Raw genomic sequence first — 18,339 nt, forward strand, 5'->3', positions numbered from 1 at the left:
AGGACGGTGCAAACTTCGGACAATGGTGAGGACAGTCCAAAGTAGGACCAGGAACATTAAAGCTAACATTAAAAACATTAAAAACATTAAAGCTAGTAGTGAAAAAATGTAAAAAAATGGTGCAAACTTTGGACAATAGTGAGGACGGTGCAAACTTTGGACAATGGTGAGGACGGTGCAAACTCTGGACAATGGTGAGGACAGTGCAAACTCTGGACAATGGTGAGGATGGTGCAAACTCTGGACAATGGTGAGGACAGTGCAAACTTTGGACAATGGTGAGGACAGTGCAAACTTCGGACAATGGTGAGGACAGTCCAAAGTAGGACCAGGAACATTAAAGCTAACATTAAAAACATTAAAAACATTAAAGCTAGTAGTGAAAAAATGTAAAAAAATGGTGCAAACTTTGGACAATAGTGAGGACGGTGCAAACTTTGGACAATGGTGAGGATGGTGCAAACTTTGGACAATGGTGAGGACAGTGCAAACTTCGGACAATGGTGAGGACAGTCCAAAGTAGGACCAGGAACATTAAAGCTAACATTAAAAACATTAAAGCTAGTAGTGAAACAAAAAAAGCTGACCTTGTTATTATTTCAGTTCAGCTCAAAATATAAAAGTTACCAATATCAGATTTTCTCCATAATAAGAATTTTTTTTTTAAGTTTTAATAACTCCTGGAGTGATAGGCGTATTTCTTTAGCCCATCAACAAGAGAATGTTGTATTTACTACAATTGTTTCGTAACAAAAAAGTTATATTGGAATTTATTTTTTCTGAATTTATAAGTCAAATTGTAAAATTAATTAATTACACATCTAATCATTAAAAAAGAAAATATTCTATAGATTACAAGTTAATAATAATAAATAATATTTAATGAATAATAAAGAATACTGTAACGTTTCTCATTATCCAGGCTCTCTGCAAACTGCACCACATGACACCACCAACTTAAAGAGCATGATAACTCAGGGCTCCAAAATAACGTAACAGGTTAATGTCCCTAAATAACAGCCAATACTGTACAATTGGCAACAAGTAACACAGACTGTACAAATATCTCTGCGTTAACAACCGTACCGCCGTATGAACTCTTGCACTGTCCTCTGCCTCATCCAGGACTTGCACTGGGTTCAGCTGAAGGCACTGTCTCGTACTAGTGAGATGTCTTGACTGTACCCGCACCGAACCATCATAATGCGCTGTACAGAACCACACCGCTGAACCATTTCATTTGTACTGAACCGGACTGTAGTGAGCCCAGAATATTGTGACTGGGACACATCCGCTCTTTATATAGGGTCCCTGCTGGACCCTTCTGGTTAATCACATGACCACATCCTGCATGCCTGGTCTCAGTAGTATTCACTCTTGATGTTTCTTCAGACAATGCCAGTCATCGCAGTTCATTGTCTTGGCTCATCACGGTTGACCGCTCATCTAGCACTGGCCTTGGGCGATTGGCGTTGGCTGATTACACACAAACCACTACCCCCATCTGTGTCACCACCAGGTTTATAATAATACCATGAATTTAAGATGACAACTTTGGGTCAGCAAAATACAAATGTGACCTTTAGCATTACTTACAGTGTAGGATGACTGTGTTAAAGATGAATTGACTGTAAGAAGTCCAGTAATTGTGTTCAGAGCAAAGGCACCATCAACAGTCTGACGTACAATTTCATAGTTCACAATATTAAATGGACTCTAAGAAAGAAAAAAAACAGCAACCAAGACAATATGATTTTAATAGCTACACAGAAGAATTAACACAAAGCTTTACATCAAATTAATTTGCTTCTTGCCATTGTAGAGAAGACACAAAATTTTACATTGTTTCTAAATATAGAAAAGTAATTTTTTCATAAATAAAAGATTAATATTGTTGCATCTATTTCTAAAATTTAGTCACAGAAAACATTTTTTTTTTTTACAAATTATTATAGATAAAAAGATTTCAAAATTTTACAGGAAAATATTTTTAAAAAAAGGGTTATTTGTATATAGGGAGAGAGAAAAATAAAGTTTTAAAAGGGTATAACAGATATTCAGATAAAGAAAAGGGAAACACTAGAAAGAGAAGAAGATTTGAAAAAAAAAATGTATGTAAATTAACTTTAAGCAAATGAGGATAATCTAATTACCACTGTGTCAGCATCAGTCGCATTCACATCAACAACTGCAGCATTAAGGCCTACACCAGTGTTGAGTGTTCTGTCATAAGGCAAGTCCACAAACACTGGTGGATACAAGTTACGGTCAACATTTACAGTCACAGTACAGGTTGAGGTAGCTGGAAGTGAAGGTGTGCCTCTGTCTCGTGCAGCAACATAAAGGACATAGCTGCTGGATGTGTCTAGATGCAGATCTCTCTGCACTATAATGTTGCCAGTGGTCTCAAGCACTTGGAAGTAATTTGACCTGAGAGGTTAAAGATTTATACAAATGTTAAGTGAATCAGTTGAGGTAAAACAAAAAATAAAAAAATTTTAAAAATATAAATATATATATATATATTTATAATTAGCTTGAATACTTTTGTAAAGTAGACTTTAAAACTAGGTGTGAAATGAAGTTACCACTAAAACTGCACAAAACCAAACATCTAAAAACAAGGCTCCTTCTGTCTCAAAAGAGAATCAATGAACCAATATCAATTACTAGATTTTTCTGTAAGTTGGGGCAGAAGCTACTGTGACTAAACAAGACTCTAAAACAGCAAACTTTGCATTAGTTCTTGTATAAGAATGGATCTTTTTCAGGGCTTTCTGAAGGACAGGAGAAAGAACGCTACCCTTAGTATGTCTCAGTCTTTTTGATCTCAAAGAGGGTTATACAAGCTCAGTCTGTCTTCTTATCTTAGGGCAATGTCTTATCTTAGGGCAATGTCTTATCTTAGGGCAATGTCTTATCTTAGGGCAATGTCGTACCATATACTTTCATTAATGTCTAGTCCAGATATCCCTTATGCAGTCTTGGGCATCCCTTCGTAAGCTCAGTAAATAGGATGTCCTTGGAAATTTTCTATCTGGCAGGCTGATCCAAGCTAAATTAGTCTTCTCTGACTAAGCAAAGCATAGACACTGTTCTTATTGGTCAATTTCAAAACTTCCTGTTTAGAGACATGATCCTTCCTGGCGATGCATATTTTATGTCATAGGCAGAACAGGTGAAAACTATTCAAGGTAGTGCTCACTACACTGTATTTTAGCTTTCTTTCTAAATAAAAGTCAATTTTGTTATCTAATGGAAGTGTCTAGTTTAATTCTAGGTCTACTCCTCTGCTTTGTTATACTTTGTGAGTTGAACTCATTCAGAAAACCAGACATGCTATTCACTAATGGGATTAATCATGCTTGATAAAATAAGTAATATCATTTTGAAATTTGAAACAAATGTTTTTCATTTGATAAAGCAAGAATGTGAAAAGGACAGCAATGACTTACGCTGGCTGGCTAGAAACCAAAAAATAAATAATTTCTCCATTAAGCCCAGGATCACTATCAGTAGCTGAACAGTCAGAAATTGCACCACCAAGAGAATTGTTTTCATTGATGGTGATAGTCTTAGTGCTCGTAGTGAATCTAAAAATAGAAAACAACATTGAAATCTGCAAATGAAGAAAAATAACACAGAAACTAGAAAAATTTAAGGATTAAACAATGCAGTCCTCCAAAACGAAAAAAACGAAAGCAGCTTAAGATGCATATTAAAAATTTAGGTACTTTATCAAAACATTCTTTTACCAAAGACAAGCAAAAAGAAAAATTTTAAGATAACAAAAAAGAAAAATTAAAAAAGATAACTAGAAAGAAAAATTAAAAGACAAGCAAAAAGAAAATGTTTCATAGACAGCGGTTATATTGCATTTCGCAATATTATTAATACACTTAGGAAGACATTTCCTTAGAAGACCATTAGGTAACAAGTTATTGAGCAAGCAACTTAAGCAGTTTATCAATTCATTTACTAGTTAAATACATGCTGCTTTTTTTTTTCTTTTTTTGATGTGTTATAAAATCTTGAGAATTATTTTTTTTAAATGAAATATATTTAGAAATGTTAATATAAATTTCCTATTACCTTGGAGGATTCAAATTTCTGTTGACTGTAATAGTGACAAGAGCAATGTCATATTTTCGAGGGGATCCACTGTCTTGAACACGTACATAGAGCTAAAAGAGATAATATTGGTATTTTTATAAAAGCTCAGTATGGCACTAAGAATTATCTGATGATATTAAACCTTGGTGTAACATGGAGAGTTACAAAAAGAATGGGAACAAACTTCAGAACTTCACCAACAGTTGCCTTTGTTGGATTTTGGGCATTAGGTGGCCTGATAAGATATCTACTGACAACTTAGAGGGAACGAAACAGAAATCCTAAACCAAGACATAACAAAAACAATGAAAATAAAGTTGGCTGGGACAACCTAGTGAAAATGAACTTGACTTGAGTTCATACGAAAGAGTAAAGTTGGCAGGCCTAAAAAAAAAAACCTGGAGAAGGGTGATCACCAGCAAAGCTGAGGCTATTGGAATGGCAGCTGAAAAGATCGAAGCTGCTCAGAACTGAGTTTGGTGGTAAGGTAAGACTGCTGCTCTATGCTACCCAGTGGCTTACACAGGATTAAGGATTCAAAAGCTTTGAAGACAAAAAAAACTCCCGAGCTCATATTGATAGCAAGCCACAAGTGTTAAGAATGCAAAGATACAAGTGACAGCTACAAAAGCCTTAAAATTGCTATCGCCATTGAGAATACTTAAATCCAGCAGCAAAATAGTTCTCCATGTGTCAAGAAGAGAAATAAGCCTCATATATTAAAATCTTTAGCTGTCATATAAACAGTAAAGATGTTTTTGTATAATACTGAATAAAGTTTTATTTCCAGTGACTACTTACATAATACTGTGTTTGAGTATCTACGTTGATGCTACTTCCATTTACAACTCTCAGATCTACAGATGTTGCTCCAGCATTAGTAAATGTAAAGTAAGATGATGATGATCCAGGATATGGAATGATATCAAATGACAATAGATTGAACGGAGCCTGTAAAACAATATACTCCCATAAATTTGTATAGTAGTAGTAGTGATCATGCAATTATTTAATAAAAAAGATCAATTTAGATTGAGTAATTTGTAAACAAAAGAATCTTTTATTAAAATGCTTGAATCATAATTTTTCATTTATCTTATGAAAATGTTTAGGAAATCCTGATCTTATATATTACATGCATAGTAGTCAAATAAAAAATTTAATTCAGAAAAGCTCTACAGTAGTTTTGTTAAAATTGTTAAGATAATTAGTTCATATTAAACACATAATTTTTTCATGCTATTAATAGATTCAGCTTCTTTAAGGGTTAACAGGTTTTTGTTTTAAAGAAAAGATTGGAGATGTCCAATGCTTGTCATGATCTGTGCAGTGGACTTTATTTTAGACACTGTTTTCAAACTTGCTAGCTATGGAGGTGGAATTCCACATCTATTGGTACCAATTATATTCCTATGGGATTTAGAGTTGGACCCCAAAATGTTTTGAGATAAATAGAGAACACTGACATCAGCATGAATTTTAAGATTTCAAAGAAAAATGTTTTAGCATCTCATGGTATTTTCAGGTAAGATGAATCTCAATGTCCCAACAACTCAATACCCTAACATTTCCAAATCTCAAATTCCCAACAAATCAACGTCCCAACATTCCCACAAGTCAACGAATAGAACATTAAGAGGGTTTTATTTAACATGACCTGACATGTACCAATCTATTTGTACATGAGAACCTAACTTACAGCATCGTCGTCTCTTGCGTTGAGTGTCTGTACCAAAGCATTGTCAGCCACATTTATTGAAACACCAAAGTTGTAAGGAGTTCCGACCCATCTAGGTGCATACAAGTTGCGCTGTACACTCACTGTAAAAGTGAATGGGTCAGACTGGAAAGATGGTGTGCCTCTGTCTCTGGCTACTAAGGTCACCTGAGGATTTGACACAAACTCTCAATTAGAAATTTATTACCAGGTAAGTTATTTTTATTTTTATCAGAAATACTTTTGTCAAGGATAAACAAATAATATACAAAATGTTACATTGAATAGGTTGTACTAATTATAACCAAATTTGATAATTCTATATAATATTTTGAAACATACTAAAGTAGATAAGAAAACAAATGCATTAAAAATTCCCTATTAATGAAAATTTTTGGGTGTACATTTTAAATTTTAGTTTATTTACAGCCTTCACACCAACAGATTTTTTTTTTTTTTATTTGAGGCACATCGGCACAATTTAGGCCATGTCGTTCGCACCAACAGACAACTTTCAAATAAGAATATTAAATGTATTTGTTATTTGTTTCGTGGAATAACATTTGAGCATTTAGTAAATTCTATAAAAAGTTTAGAAGTTTTAATTAAAATAAATAAAGAACTGTCTGTCAGTACCACCTTTGAAGTTAAGCCATTACAAAAAAAAAATTGTAGACCTGATACGATGATGCATTGGTTGGATCCGTGAAGACTGGAACTTTGACTCTGAGGTCTCCTGTAGACGGGTTCGCCTGGAAGTACTCTCCACCTGAGATGATGTAGTAGTCTATCTGATTGTTGGGAGGCTGAAGATAGAAAGCAGCATCCATAGATAAAACTAAACAGAACAACTATCAAAATACAACAACGAAAATTTCATCTTCAAGTGAAGCATAATGCCTTGAGACATTTACCTGTGAGTCTGCATCAGTGGCAGATACTTTGTACAAAGAAGTCCCAGAAGCAGTGTTTTCAGGTATGGTAATAGATGGCGAGAGGCCTGCGATCCAATTAGGTTTCTGCAAGTTTCTCGTGATGTCAACAAACACAAGAGCTGATCCACTCCTAGTAATAGGACCATCATCAGTGGCCCCAACACGGATCTTCAGACACGAGAAAATTAATGTTAGATTAAATTAGATTAAGCTTTCAATAAAACTAATTCAAAACAAAGAAAAACCTGTATGGGTAGCACTGCAAATATTTTCACACTGTAAGAAAACTTATAACTATAATCCCAACTATGTTGGTAACTTACAACAAATGAGTTAATGGGTGTGCCAGTAAGAGCCTGTGTTAATTTAATAGTTCCATCATTAGGATCGATGTTAAAGTATGAAGCAGCGGTCTGATCTCCTACTATAGAATAGACTAATTTGTTGTACTGTGAAATGAAAAAAAATTAACTTGTTTCATGGGTGTCCTCTAACAAGAAATATAAATTATCAAAGATAAATCATAAGCCAATCATAACAAGAAAGATAATTTATCAAAAATAAATCATAAGACTATCAAGAATCAAACATACATTTTTGTGTCAACTAACGACAAAGATAAATTGATGATAAAGTTAATCACGCACACGTTGATGTTACCCTAGCAACAACTGACATTTACAATTTATTTTTCACTTACCTTGACATCAGCATCTGTTGCTGAAACTTTGATGATACTGGAAGCAACGCCCTGATTCTCAGGAATGATCACTCGGTAAGTTTCATTAAAGAAAATTGGACTTAGCAAATTTCTCGTCACGATTACTTTAACATTTGCTTTGTTAACACCAGGCCTTGGTGGTGTCCCTCTGTCTTGCAAAGATATGACCATCTACATAGGAAATCATTGAATCATATATTTTTTTCATTACAAAAAAGGCAAGGTGGTATTTAGCAATACGTCACTTTTTATAATTACAACTTGGAATCAAATGCATGCATGAATCAATTTCTACAGTGAGCTATTTACATTGAAATCAGAATTGTTGATCAAAGCCAGACCCTGTTACTTACATTGAATTCAGAAATATTGATCAAAGCCAGACCCTGCTACTTACATTGAAATCAGAATTGTTGATCAAAGCCAGACCCTGCTACTTACATTGAAATCAGAATTGTTGATCAAAGCCAGACCCTGTTACTTACATTGAAATCAGAATTGTTGATCAAAGCCAGACCCTGCTACTTACATTGAAATCAGAATTGTTGGTCAAAGCCAGACCCTGCTACTTACATTGAAATCAGAATTGTTGATCAAAGCCAGACCCTGCTACTTACATTGAAATCAGAATTGTTGATCAAAGCCAGACCCTGCTACTTACATTGAAATCAGAATTGTTGGTCAAAGCCAGAGATTGTTTCAGTCGTAGTATTCCATCTGAGTTGACCAAGAAATATTGTTGAGCTAGAGGATCACTATCTATAGTGTAGACCAAACTGTTCCATGGACTCTGTAAATTCAAATACCTATCATTTATTTTATGTCATCTTAATGCGAAAGAAAGCAAATAGTCTTTCCATTTTTGACTTAATTTGCTTCTACAAAACATGGACTGGTTAACTAAAAGTTTTTAGCTCAATAAAATATATATATTTGACTTACATTGGCATCTAAATCCCGAGCTAGGAGCTGAACCATGGAATCTCCCAAAGCAAAATTTTCAGGAATCTCTTTCACATAAGTCACATTTAAAAATTCAGGAGAATACAGGTTTCTATTAATAGAAACTGTCACAGTAGCTGTAGCAGTTAGACCTCCACCATCCATGGCTATTACACTCAGCTGTAAGATCATGTGAAAAAATAATAAGCAATAACAAAAAGTGAATAATTATACTTAAAATAAATAAAGTAAAATATAGACTTATAAGACTCCCTTGCAAGTATATAGCCTTTCCTTCACAGTCCTATGCAGTATCGTCCCATGGTGACAGACAGAAACTGAGGCTGTGAAGGGTCTCATAGGAGGTTTGGTCCCAAAATGTAAGGCAGTCATGGCTTATTTTCATAATAAAAAAATACATTTAAATAGATAAAAAAAATGACAGAAAACGTTTTAGGTACATCTACATACCACTAATGCATTGTCTGTAACAGTTGTAAGATTAGAGTTCACTCGTATAGTACCAGTGCCGGAATCAATGCGGAACAAGCTGATTATCTTACTATCTGGAAGTAAGCTGTAGGTCAGACCAGCAAACTGTGGCTAAAATAATAAGACATTTTAATTAAATTAGTGAAACAAATTTCAAATTAAGGACTAAAAAACTAATTAAATTTCTTTTGCTGACAGAAAAAGGACGTGTTACTTAATGTAAAAAGAACATCTATCAAGACAGAAAATGTTGCGAGATAGAGCTATTCAATAAAATATAAAAACAGATGTCAATATTATGATAGATGAAGTTATGAAAATAGCAAGAGCTATTCATATAAAAACAGATGTCCATACTATGATTGATGAGGATGTGAAAATAGCAAGGACATTCAATAATCTATCCCTTAACATGCCTGCCTCCATACTTGATAAATCAGTATGAATTTAAGCATGTATATTATAAGAAAATGCATATTCTTACATATTGGCCACCAGTGTCTGGATCGGTGGCTGTAACAATAGTTACTACTGAATTGATTCCTGTGTTTTCATCCACTGGAGATGATGTGTAGCTGGTGGCATTAAATGTTGGTGGCCTGTTCCTGACTATGTTGACTGTGACAGTAGCACTGCTTGATAAAAATGGTTCGCCTCTGTCTGACACCAGGACATTCACCTGAACGTGATGCAGAAAAATGTTAATTCAACATTTATTCACAAAATTTAAAAGCCCTATTTGCCACCTCCATATATCAATGAATTACTTACTGTATAAACATTTATAGTCCTGTCCAGCTGTAGAGAGTTGGCAACAATTAGTGTACCATTCTGCTGAATGTAAAACAGATTGCTGCTTGGAGAAGTGCTGCTAATGCTGTACTGCAGCACATTGTTTGGAGCCTAGAGACAAACAGAAATAAGTAACACATAAAAATAAAATATCAAGAAAATATATGATTTATTCCTTAATAAACAGATGGAAAGGTATTTTTTTTAATTTGTTTGTTTTATGCACTTCATAAGAAAATCTGAATTAAATATTTGTTTGTTCATGTTTCTTAACATATATATCTTTGGAAAAATCTTATTAGAGTACAGACTCCCCACTTTGTTCCAGAAGAGTAGATAAGATTTGTATAAAAATGCATAAAAAATTCAAACCGTTGAATCACTGTCTGTGGCTGGGATAGTGACAAGCCCAGAACCAACAGATGCTGTCTCTGGTATGGTCACAGAAGAGTTAAAGGTTCCAATTATTGGATTATTGTCATTGACATCCTGAGAAAAAAAAAAGGATTTCTTAAATTAAAAACAAAGTTACAAAGAGATAAATTTAAAAAATTCAGGTAATATTGACTTACAATATAAAAATATTTCTTCATATACATATTGTTCTTAGAAGCTAAACAGCTTCATGGCAGATGAATATAAATTAATAAGATGCTATAGGTCTCAGTGTAATACAAATAAATGAGTTCATGACTCACCAGAACATGAACTGTGATTGTTGCTGAAGCAAAGACAGAAGCAGAATTTTGCCCATCAACAGTGGTGAGTATAAATTGATACAAATTTTTAGTTTCATAGTCCAGTGAACCTTTCACTGTTATGTTGGCACGGTATCCAATAGTCTGAACATTGAATGAATCTGAATCTGTATTCCCTCCAATATTACGCAGAACAAAAGTTATACTTGGAGTACTGTCTGCATCAGAAGCCTTTGAAATAAAACAAAAATATAAATAAATATTCATGACTCTTTCATTCATAACAATGTAAAAAAAAAAAGAAAAAAGTCTTATTCAGAGTTATAATCGGATATATTTGAAAATGTCTAGGCTTTTTCTTTATATGAATTTATTTTGGAAGCACATTAAACTATACACAATTTGAACATTGATGAAAGTTTCAGACATTTTTTTTCCCTTTTAAATGCCAAATTTTCTATACAAAGTTTAAACAGCTTACAAGCAAAGAAACAACTGGAGCATTGACAATGTTTTCATAGACATAGACTTCTCTACTTGTGTCTTCAAATAATGGAACATTGTCGTTCACATCAAGGATGTTTACAGTAACTGGCACAACGGCAAAACGTCTTGGAGTTCCACTATCTGAAGCTTTTACAATTATCATGTATTGTCTCTTGACTTCATAATCAAATACATAGTTTGTGGTCAGCTGTCCACTTAATGAGTTGATATTAAATCTGTATATTTCAAAGACCAGGTATAAATTTATTTCAATGCAATACAAAATTTAAAATACATATAAAACAATTTAATTATACTAAAAACTCGACAGAAATATCTGGAAATACAAACTTACAAATTGGAATCTGGTGATTGAAAAATTGTGTATATAATATTGGACTGTGGTGTTCCAGGCTGATCATTATCTGTTGCCTAAAGTTTTCAATAAGAGAATTTATAGGAAGAATGTTAATTTGCTCTCATAAAATTATCAAATCCAACAATACAAGGGATTCTAGTGTCATTTCTATTGGTACAATAGCTAAATTTGCCCATTGATTCTAGTGTCATTTCTATTGGTACAATAGCTAAATTTGCCCATTGATTCTAGTGTCATTTCTATTGGTACAATAGCTAAATTTGCCCAGTGATTCTAGTGTCATTTCTATTGGTACAATAGCTAAATTTGCCCATTGATTCTAGTGTCATTTCTATTGGTACAATAGCTAAATTTGCCCATTGATTCTAGTGTCATTTCTATTGGTACAATAGCTAAATTTGCCCATTGATTCTAGTGTCATTTCTATTGGTACAATAGCTAAATTTGCCCATTGATTCTAGTGTCATTTCTATTGGTACAATAGCTAAATTTGCCCATTGATTCTAGTGTCATTTCTATTGGTACAATAGCTAAATTTGCCCAGTGATTCTAGTGTCATTTCTATTGGTACAATAGCTAAATTTGCCCATTGATTCTAGTGTCATTTCTATTGATACAATAGCTAAATTTGCCCATTGATTCTAGTGTCATTTCTATTGGTACAATAGCTAAATTTGCCCATTGATTCTAGTGTCATTTCTATTGATACAATAGCTAAATTTGCCCAATGATTCTAGTGTCATTTCTATTGTTACAATAGCTAAATTTGCCCAATGATTCTAGTGTCATTTCTATTGGTACAATAGCTAAATTTGCCCAGTGATTCTAGTGTCCTTTCTATTGATACAATAGCTAAATTTGCCCATGGATGGCTGCCTGGTCGTGCGGTTTGCGCGCTGGACTGTCATTCAGATTTATCGATGGTCCAGGATTCAAACCCTGCCTGCTCCCATCCCCAGTCGTCCTGTGGGAGGTTTGGACTAGGAAGTAATTATCTTCAACTCTGAAGGAACATCCAAAACATGTAAAACAATCAAAAAAACAATCATGACAATCTTATATATATGGTGTATTTCCATATATCTGACCTATCAATTCAAATTTTATAGGAAACCAGTACCAGAAACCAAATTTTATAGGATGAACTGCATTGTGATTTGAGGCACATCGGCACAATTTAGGCCATGTCGTGCCTGCAGTCCCTTAAGGACTACTCTCTCTCTAAACAACAAGGCCCAGATTCTATACAGTCATATCATTAAAATCAAGGTCTATTCACAGTTAAATGAACTGCATTACTGATAATTGTAGGTAGCCTAATAGCAATGAGTTAGTCAATTAAAAACAAAAAAAAAAAAAAAAGTTTTAAGAAGGAAGAAATTACAAAAATTAACTGGATTTTATAAATTTTATACAAATGCCTTGTTAAGACTGTCATGATAATATGCACAAGTAGATGTATGTAATCGTGGTTAGTAGAGCTCTATAGATGCAATCTGCAATGGTGTCTGAACTCTGAATCAATTTAAAGTTTATTTCAAACTTAAAAACTGAATAGAAGATGAGGAAGATTTGAATGGGAACAATGTTTCCTTTTTTTTTTAAATGTTGGTGGAGTCAAATCTATTAATATGGGAATTTAGAGTAACAGTTGTGGTCTCTGGACACTTTTGTTAAAATTGTCTTTTCTACTTACAAAGCTTGTTGAACTCTTATTAGTACATACCGAGATCAGCACTCCCAAAAGACACCTGTTTTTTTTCTGCCTCCGATATGATGGGTTAACTTAACAAAGTTAACCATGTTACATACTTTGGACTCACAGAGTTATTATAAGACTAGATCTAGATCAATGCCTTATAGTATGCTAATTATAGATCAGATCTAGATACTGCGAAGCTCATAATTAATAATGAAATGTTGATAACATTAACAGTTGCGGAAGTCTTAAGATTACATATAGATCTATTTATTAATGATATATCTATAATCTATATAGAATCTAGATATATATCTAGATCTTTATGTCTATACTCATTACTGACTATACTTTCTAATTGTTGTTGCATTTAAGCTTTTGAATTTTTCTTTTTAAACTTTCTCATTTTCCTAAATCCTTGTGCTTGTAAAGATTTTAGATCTAGATCTAATTGTAGTTTATGTCTTAGATTCTACAGCTCATTCAAGCGTGACAGCAATGATGTTCATGTTGCCATTATTTGGTAATCACTCAGGTATATAAGTTTACGTAACTAGAAGATTTTATATAGTGGTATTCATGCTAACCGGTATTGATTCTGTTTGAGTAAGGTAAATGTTAGTTAGGTAACTTAAAAGCTATTGTTTAAAAAGCTAATTGGATTTTCTAAAGATCTTATCTTATATAATACAGACGTTACTTAAAAAAAAAAAAGATGATTACGTCCTAATACGCGTCATGCATTTAGTCATACATATTAACCAATAAACTAAACTCTGCCAAGTCACTGGTTTTCCTGGCTAGCTCAGGCAACCCTTTCCATGCTCTAATAGTGCTAGGGATGGAGCATTTGATGATTTGTATAAATTTGTCCTAGCACATCATATCATATGGAACAAAGAATATGCCTTTATCTAAGTCTACTTTGTGTCTTTCAGAGTATTTTATTAAATTTTGTTTTTGTATTTGAAGATTATGGTTCAGTGTTTTATGTATGATTGCTACTTTACTCTTAAGTCTTCTATCCTGAAGGCTCTCTAAATTTAGTGATTTTACTAAAGGTGTTACTCTAGTCAAATGTGAATATTCGTTTAATTGTTATGAACCGAAAAAAGCATCTCACCATCTGGACCTGATGATGATGAGCCTGATCAGGATTCAGGCTGATGCCCGGGCCAGTGATGATGGTATTTATTATTTATTTCCAGCTAGATAGTAGATTACTCAAAGAACTGAGCAATGAGCTAGCACCAGTGTTCAAAATACTTCTCTTAACCAGGGCAGAGAACCAAGGGACTGGAAAGACGATTAGATCTACATCTGTTGATGAGTAGGCTACATTACAAAGACTAGGTCTGGAATTCACTGTTCAGTCTGCGAGCTCGTCTGTTTGTGTTATTTCTTACATTCAACTTTAAGACTAGCTGGAAAGTTGAGTAACAGTCCACACCAGTCTACTCCAGACCAAGTACCAAGAACAACAGTTGCTACTAAACTTTATTCAGAGTGGATCTAAAAGATGAGCAAAAACAAATGAAAAGAGCTAACACTTGATCAGGGGTTCTCAACTTGTGAGTTGCGTCTTCTTTGCGTATTTTTTTTTTTGTTTTTTTTAATCAGATTTTTTTTTCTTTTTTTTTTTTAACGTGTTGCAACAAGCATATTTGTACCACGCTTGGTATGCATATACATTTGTAATGTTTTGTTTGTAAAATGTTTTACATGTTTCGGATGTTCCTTCAGAGTTGAAGATAGTTTACTTCCTAGTCCAAACCTCCCGCAGGACGACGGGGGATGGGAGCGGGCAGGGTTTGAACCCGAGACCATCGATAAATCTGAACGACAGTCCAGCGTGCAAACCGCACGACCAGGCAGCCATCCTTATGTTATAGGAAAAGGGACAATTCTTAGATTACATTATTATCAAACATATTTTGAAACGGTCGTCATGCAAGCATCAATAAAATAAAATAGAAAGTGTGGGTGACAAATGCGTCATTTGCAATGAAGTTCTCTTTGACAAATGAATGAGGCTGAACAAACGTCCGAGCTTTGCAGATAATTATCTTAAGGGCATTCATTATTTTATTTTTTAAGCCATTTGAAGGGTTATAGAGTTAAGAAATTTAGACTTGACGCAAGTGACAATAAGTACCATGATTAAAACATAACAGCTCTAAGGAAGCTTCTTATCTGTGGCTATCAAAATTGCCAGAGCTTTGAAACCTCACACCATTACCAATTTAGCCTAATTTTGTCAGCGGCCAAATACATTGCTCGTGCTATGATTGAAACCGAATTCTTTACTAAATTAAGTGCGCTTTCATTATCTAATGACACTGTTCCCGGGGAAAAATTGACATGTCTACTGATATTATCAAACATGCAATTCAGAAAATATTATATCTTCTCCACTTCCAATATTTAGCATCCAGAATGATAAATCCACAGACGATGTAAATTGTTCACAATTACTGATTAGTTTCTATGCAAACTTCTTGAAAAAACATTTGTTCACAGATGCTGCAGTGAGATGTTGCTTTAAGTGTGCTTGGGTGTCTGTCTGGATTTCAATGTTTGGTACAAAATGAGTCACCATAAGAATTCATCGTAGCTCACTGTATGATTCATCGAAATATATTAGCAACAAAGACACTGCCACAAATATTACATCGGCAGCAATGCAGCTATATATGATTTCTCTTCATTATCAGTTATAGAATTCTGGATCAATTGTTTACAGTCATTCTGTTCTATTTGAGACTTTTTTTGCGACAACCTCTTCCATTTCCATCAACATATCTTTGCGAAACATCGTTTTTCTGCCTGTTAGTTATCAAGACTAAATACAGAAATAAACTTGATGCAGAAATTGTAATTGTGAATTCCTTATCTAGTGAAAGAAAAACGAGCTCAATCTTCGCAATAACTTTGGCGTGTTTGAAATACTATCGCAACAATTTTGTAGTTTATGATTGCTGTGTCAAAGACTCTAGGCCCCACTACGTTTCCCAAGCTTAGCAATACTTTTCAGGTATGTGCGCAACATTAATTTTACAAACACGCGATAAACAAGGTTACAAAGACAGTTTGTGTGGAAACACAAACTCAAAATCGGCCCTCGAAGTGGTCCACCCAGGCAGGCTTAAATATTTTCAGAAAGAACACCCGAATGAAATTATATCAAAGACAAATGACAGATACAAATCTAAAGCAAACTACAGTCACCTAATTCCAAGAGCGTATAGCCAAGAGAGGTTACACATTTTTACCAATGGCTGGGCTCCATTAATAAAGTGCAGTGAATAGTCATCTGCCGAAATTGAAAAAGACTAAATGTGGCTCAACAAACATGGCTTAGACGAATTTTAGGAGTCAGTTATAGAGATCGGGTCTCAATCAAGGAAATCCTATGCCGAACTAGGAGTCGACCCCTTAGTAAGGTTGTGACAGAGCGTCGCATGAGGTTTGCGGGACATGTTCTCCGACAAAATGAATTACGCATAATAAGAGTTGCGTTTACATGGAGGCCATTGTAAGGAAAGAGCAAACAGGGACATCCTAGTACAACTTGGCGCCCCATTTTAATGTAGGTCCTCAGAGCAGGTGGGAAGAGGCTTCAGACATTGCCAGTGACAGATTTTTGTGGAAGCAGCTTGCCGCCCAATGCGCCGAACGACGCGGGAGGATCTAAGTCAGTAATAATAGCACATAAAGTTTTTGAAAAAAAATAATTTAATATCTGTATCTGTGGATACCTCAGAATATGCCTTTTGTTGGCTTTCAAAACCGGAAATAGTGCTTGGCGGCGGGGCTCTGTCCCGCGCTGGGGGAGCTCACAGCGCTTCCCCAGACCCCCTTGCTTAAAATGGCGGGGAGTCTACAATTTTCCCACTAACTCCGGGAGGAACCTATTCTAGGGTACAATAAACGTCGTCCGAAAGAATGAAGGGTCAGAATGTAATAAAGATTAATTATGTAAACACAAACACACGCACACATACACAAATATTTTTGTTCGGGGGGGGGGGGGAGAAAAAAATTCCCCCCTACGACCATGAACTAGGCCTATATGTCTACATCACAGTCGTAGGAAATGGCTCGACCTATGGATCTAAAAGCTACATTATTGATTTATTTTTTCTTGCACTTACTGTTACACTGCCAAGCTGTGTTCCAACTGACTGTCCCTCAGTGACGTTGTACATGTAAGCAGATTGTGTAAATATGGGATCATAGCTATTGGTATCTGTAATAATATATAATTAATAGATCTAGAATGATCTAGGTATAGCCTAACGGGTGGGCACATATTAGCCCATCCAATATTGTCTCTAATAAGAAAAATGAGCGTCAATCAATAGTTTCATGAGCTAACAATGGCAGTAGGTTATTATTAAGATGATTCTAGAATAGTTCTAGATCTAGATCCATTTTGCGGAAGCTTTCAAAGGCCTAATTAAATTAGAATGATAGTTATATAGGCCCTATATATTTGTATAATATGCCTCCATCTGTCCCGAAAGATCATGGATGCGCCCAGATGAATCATTGGTTTAATTGTTGTTTTTTCTTGAGTCCGGGTAGAAATCTGACTAAAAAAGCCGATCCTTGAGCAAAAATGTTTGCTACATTTCGTGCATGTGAATGCTCCTGTTTTAGAGCTGCAGCCTGGTCGTGCGGTTTGCGTGCTGTCGTCCTGTGGGAGGTTTGGACTAGGAAGTAGATTACCTCTCATACTTTTATCTAAAACCGCTTCATTTCCTTTGCTCAGTAAGGTTTCTACCATCACGGTTGTCGTTCATACTGTCCGATCTTGACGCGATTTTCTGCAACAGACTTTCTCTGATGTCTGTAGTCCTCACATCTCGGTTGGCAGGCATCTCTGTAGGATAGTCCTGGGCGTTCTTTGGGTCTGACGCCTTCCGCAAACTCGGAATAGAGGATGTTCTTTGGATATAGTTCGTCCATCGTGGTTTGATGATGACGACTTTTGTCATTCGTGAGCTGAGGGCCTTGCACTGGGGTTTTTTGCCTTCTCGTGTGGCTGGTAAGACCTATGTGAGCCAGGAATGTTCGGCTGCACACTGGGCAGGTTATTCCAGCTGGAGCTAGTGTCATTTGCCTTGCTTTTCTTCTGTGGCGCTTTTCTTTTGCCAGCACTGTTCTCTTTTCCTCAGCAATCTGTGGGCCAGTTTTCACATCACGGCGCCATGATGCTCTGTCATGTGCTTCTGTCTTCTAGGTGGCTGGCTTTATGCTGAACGCTTTCACAGAAGCTTTGAGAATGTCCCTAAAGCGTTTTCTTTGTTCGCTTGTGAGCGCTTTCCTTCCCTTAATTCATGAGTAGTTTAGGGATTCTGCA

The 18,339-nt window shown here is 35.1% G+C and overlaps 1 protein-coding gene across 1 annotated transcript in view; it reads right to left on the minus strand.

The window, feature by feature from the left end:
• Window positions 1-18,339, minus strand: part of LOC106052088 (protocadherin Fat 4-like) — a 301,505-nt gene that overhangs the window by 74,811 nt on the left and 208,355 nt on the right. The window contains exons 4-23 of the mRNA XM_056018734.1: window positions 17,129-17,223; window positions 11,252-11,328; window positions 10,892-11,132; window positions 10,411-10,641; window positions 10,085-10,201; window positions 9,692-9,823; window positions 9,405-9,599; window positions 8,900-9,031; window positions 8,429-8,608; window positions 8,148-8,276; window positions 7,466-7,657; window positions 7,089-7,214; window positions 6,745-6,933; window positions 6,508-6,636; window positions 5,813-5,998; window positions 4,915-5,064; window positions 4,093-4,184; window positions 3,456-3,593; window positions 2,154-2,430; window positions 1,597-1,716 (exon numbers count right to left, since the gene is read on the minus strand). Coding sequence (XP_055874709.1) covers window positions 1,597-1,716; window positions 2,154-2,430; window positions 3,456-3,593; window positions 4,093-4,184; window positions 4,915-5,064; window positions 5,813-5,998; window positions 6,508-6,636; window positions 6,745-6,933; window positions 7,089-7,214; window positions 7,466-7,657; window positions 8,148-8,276; window positions 8,429-8,608; window positions 8,900-9,031; window positions 9,405-9,599; window positions 9,692-9,823; window positions 10,085-10,201; window positions 10,411-10,641; window positions 10,892-11,132; window positions 11,252-11,328; window positions 17,129-17,223 — 3,128 coding nt within the window. The remainder of the gene's footprint in view (window positions 1-1,596; window positions 1,717-2,153; window positions 2,431-3,455; window positions 3,594-4,092; window positions 4,185-4,914; window positions 5,065-5,812; window positions 5,999-6,507; window positions 6,637-6,744; window positions 6,934-7,088; window positions 7,215-7,465; window positions 7,658-8,147; window positions 8,277-8,428; window positions 8,609-8,899; window positions 9,032-9,404; window positions 9,600-9,691; window positions 9,824-10,084; window positions 10,202-10,410; window positions 10,642-10,891; window positions 11,133-11,251; window positions 11,329-17,128; window positions 17,224-18,339) is intronic.

Source organism: Biomphalaria glabrata, chromosome 2 (genome assembly GCF_947242115.1).
Source record: "Biomphalaria glabrata chromosome 2, xgBioGlab47.1, whole genome shotgun sequence".
In the NCBI taxonomy this organism is placed as follows: domain Eukaryota; kingdom Metazoa; phylum Mollusca; class Gastropoda; family Planorbidae; genus Biomphalaria; species Biomphalaria glabrata.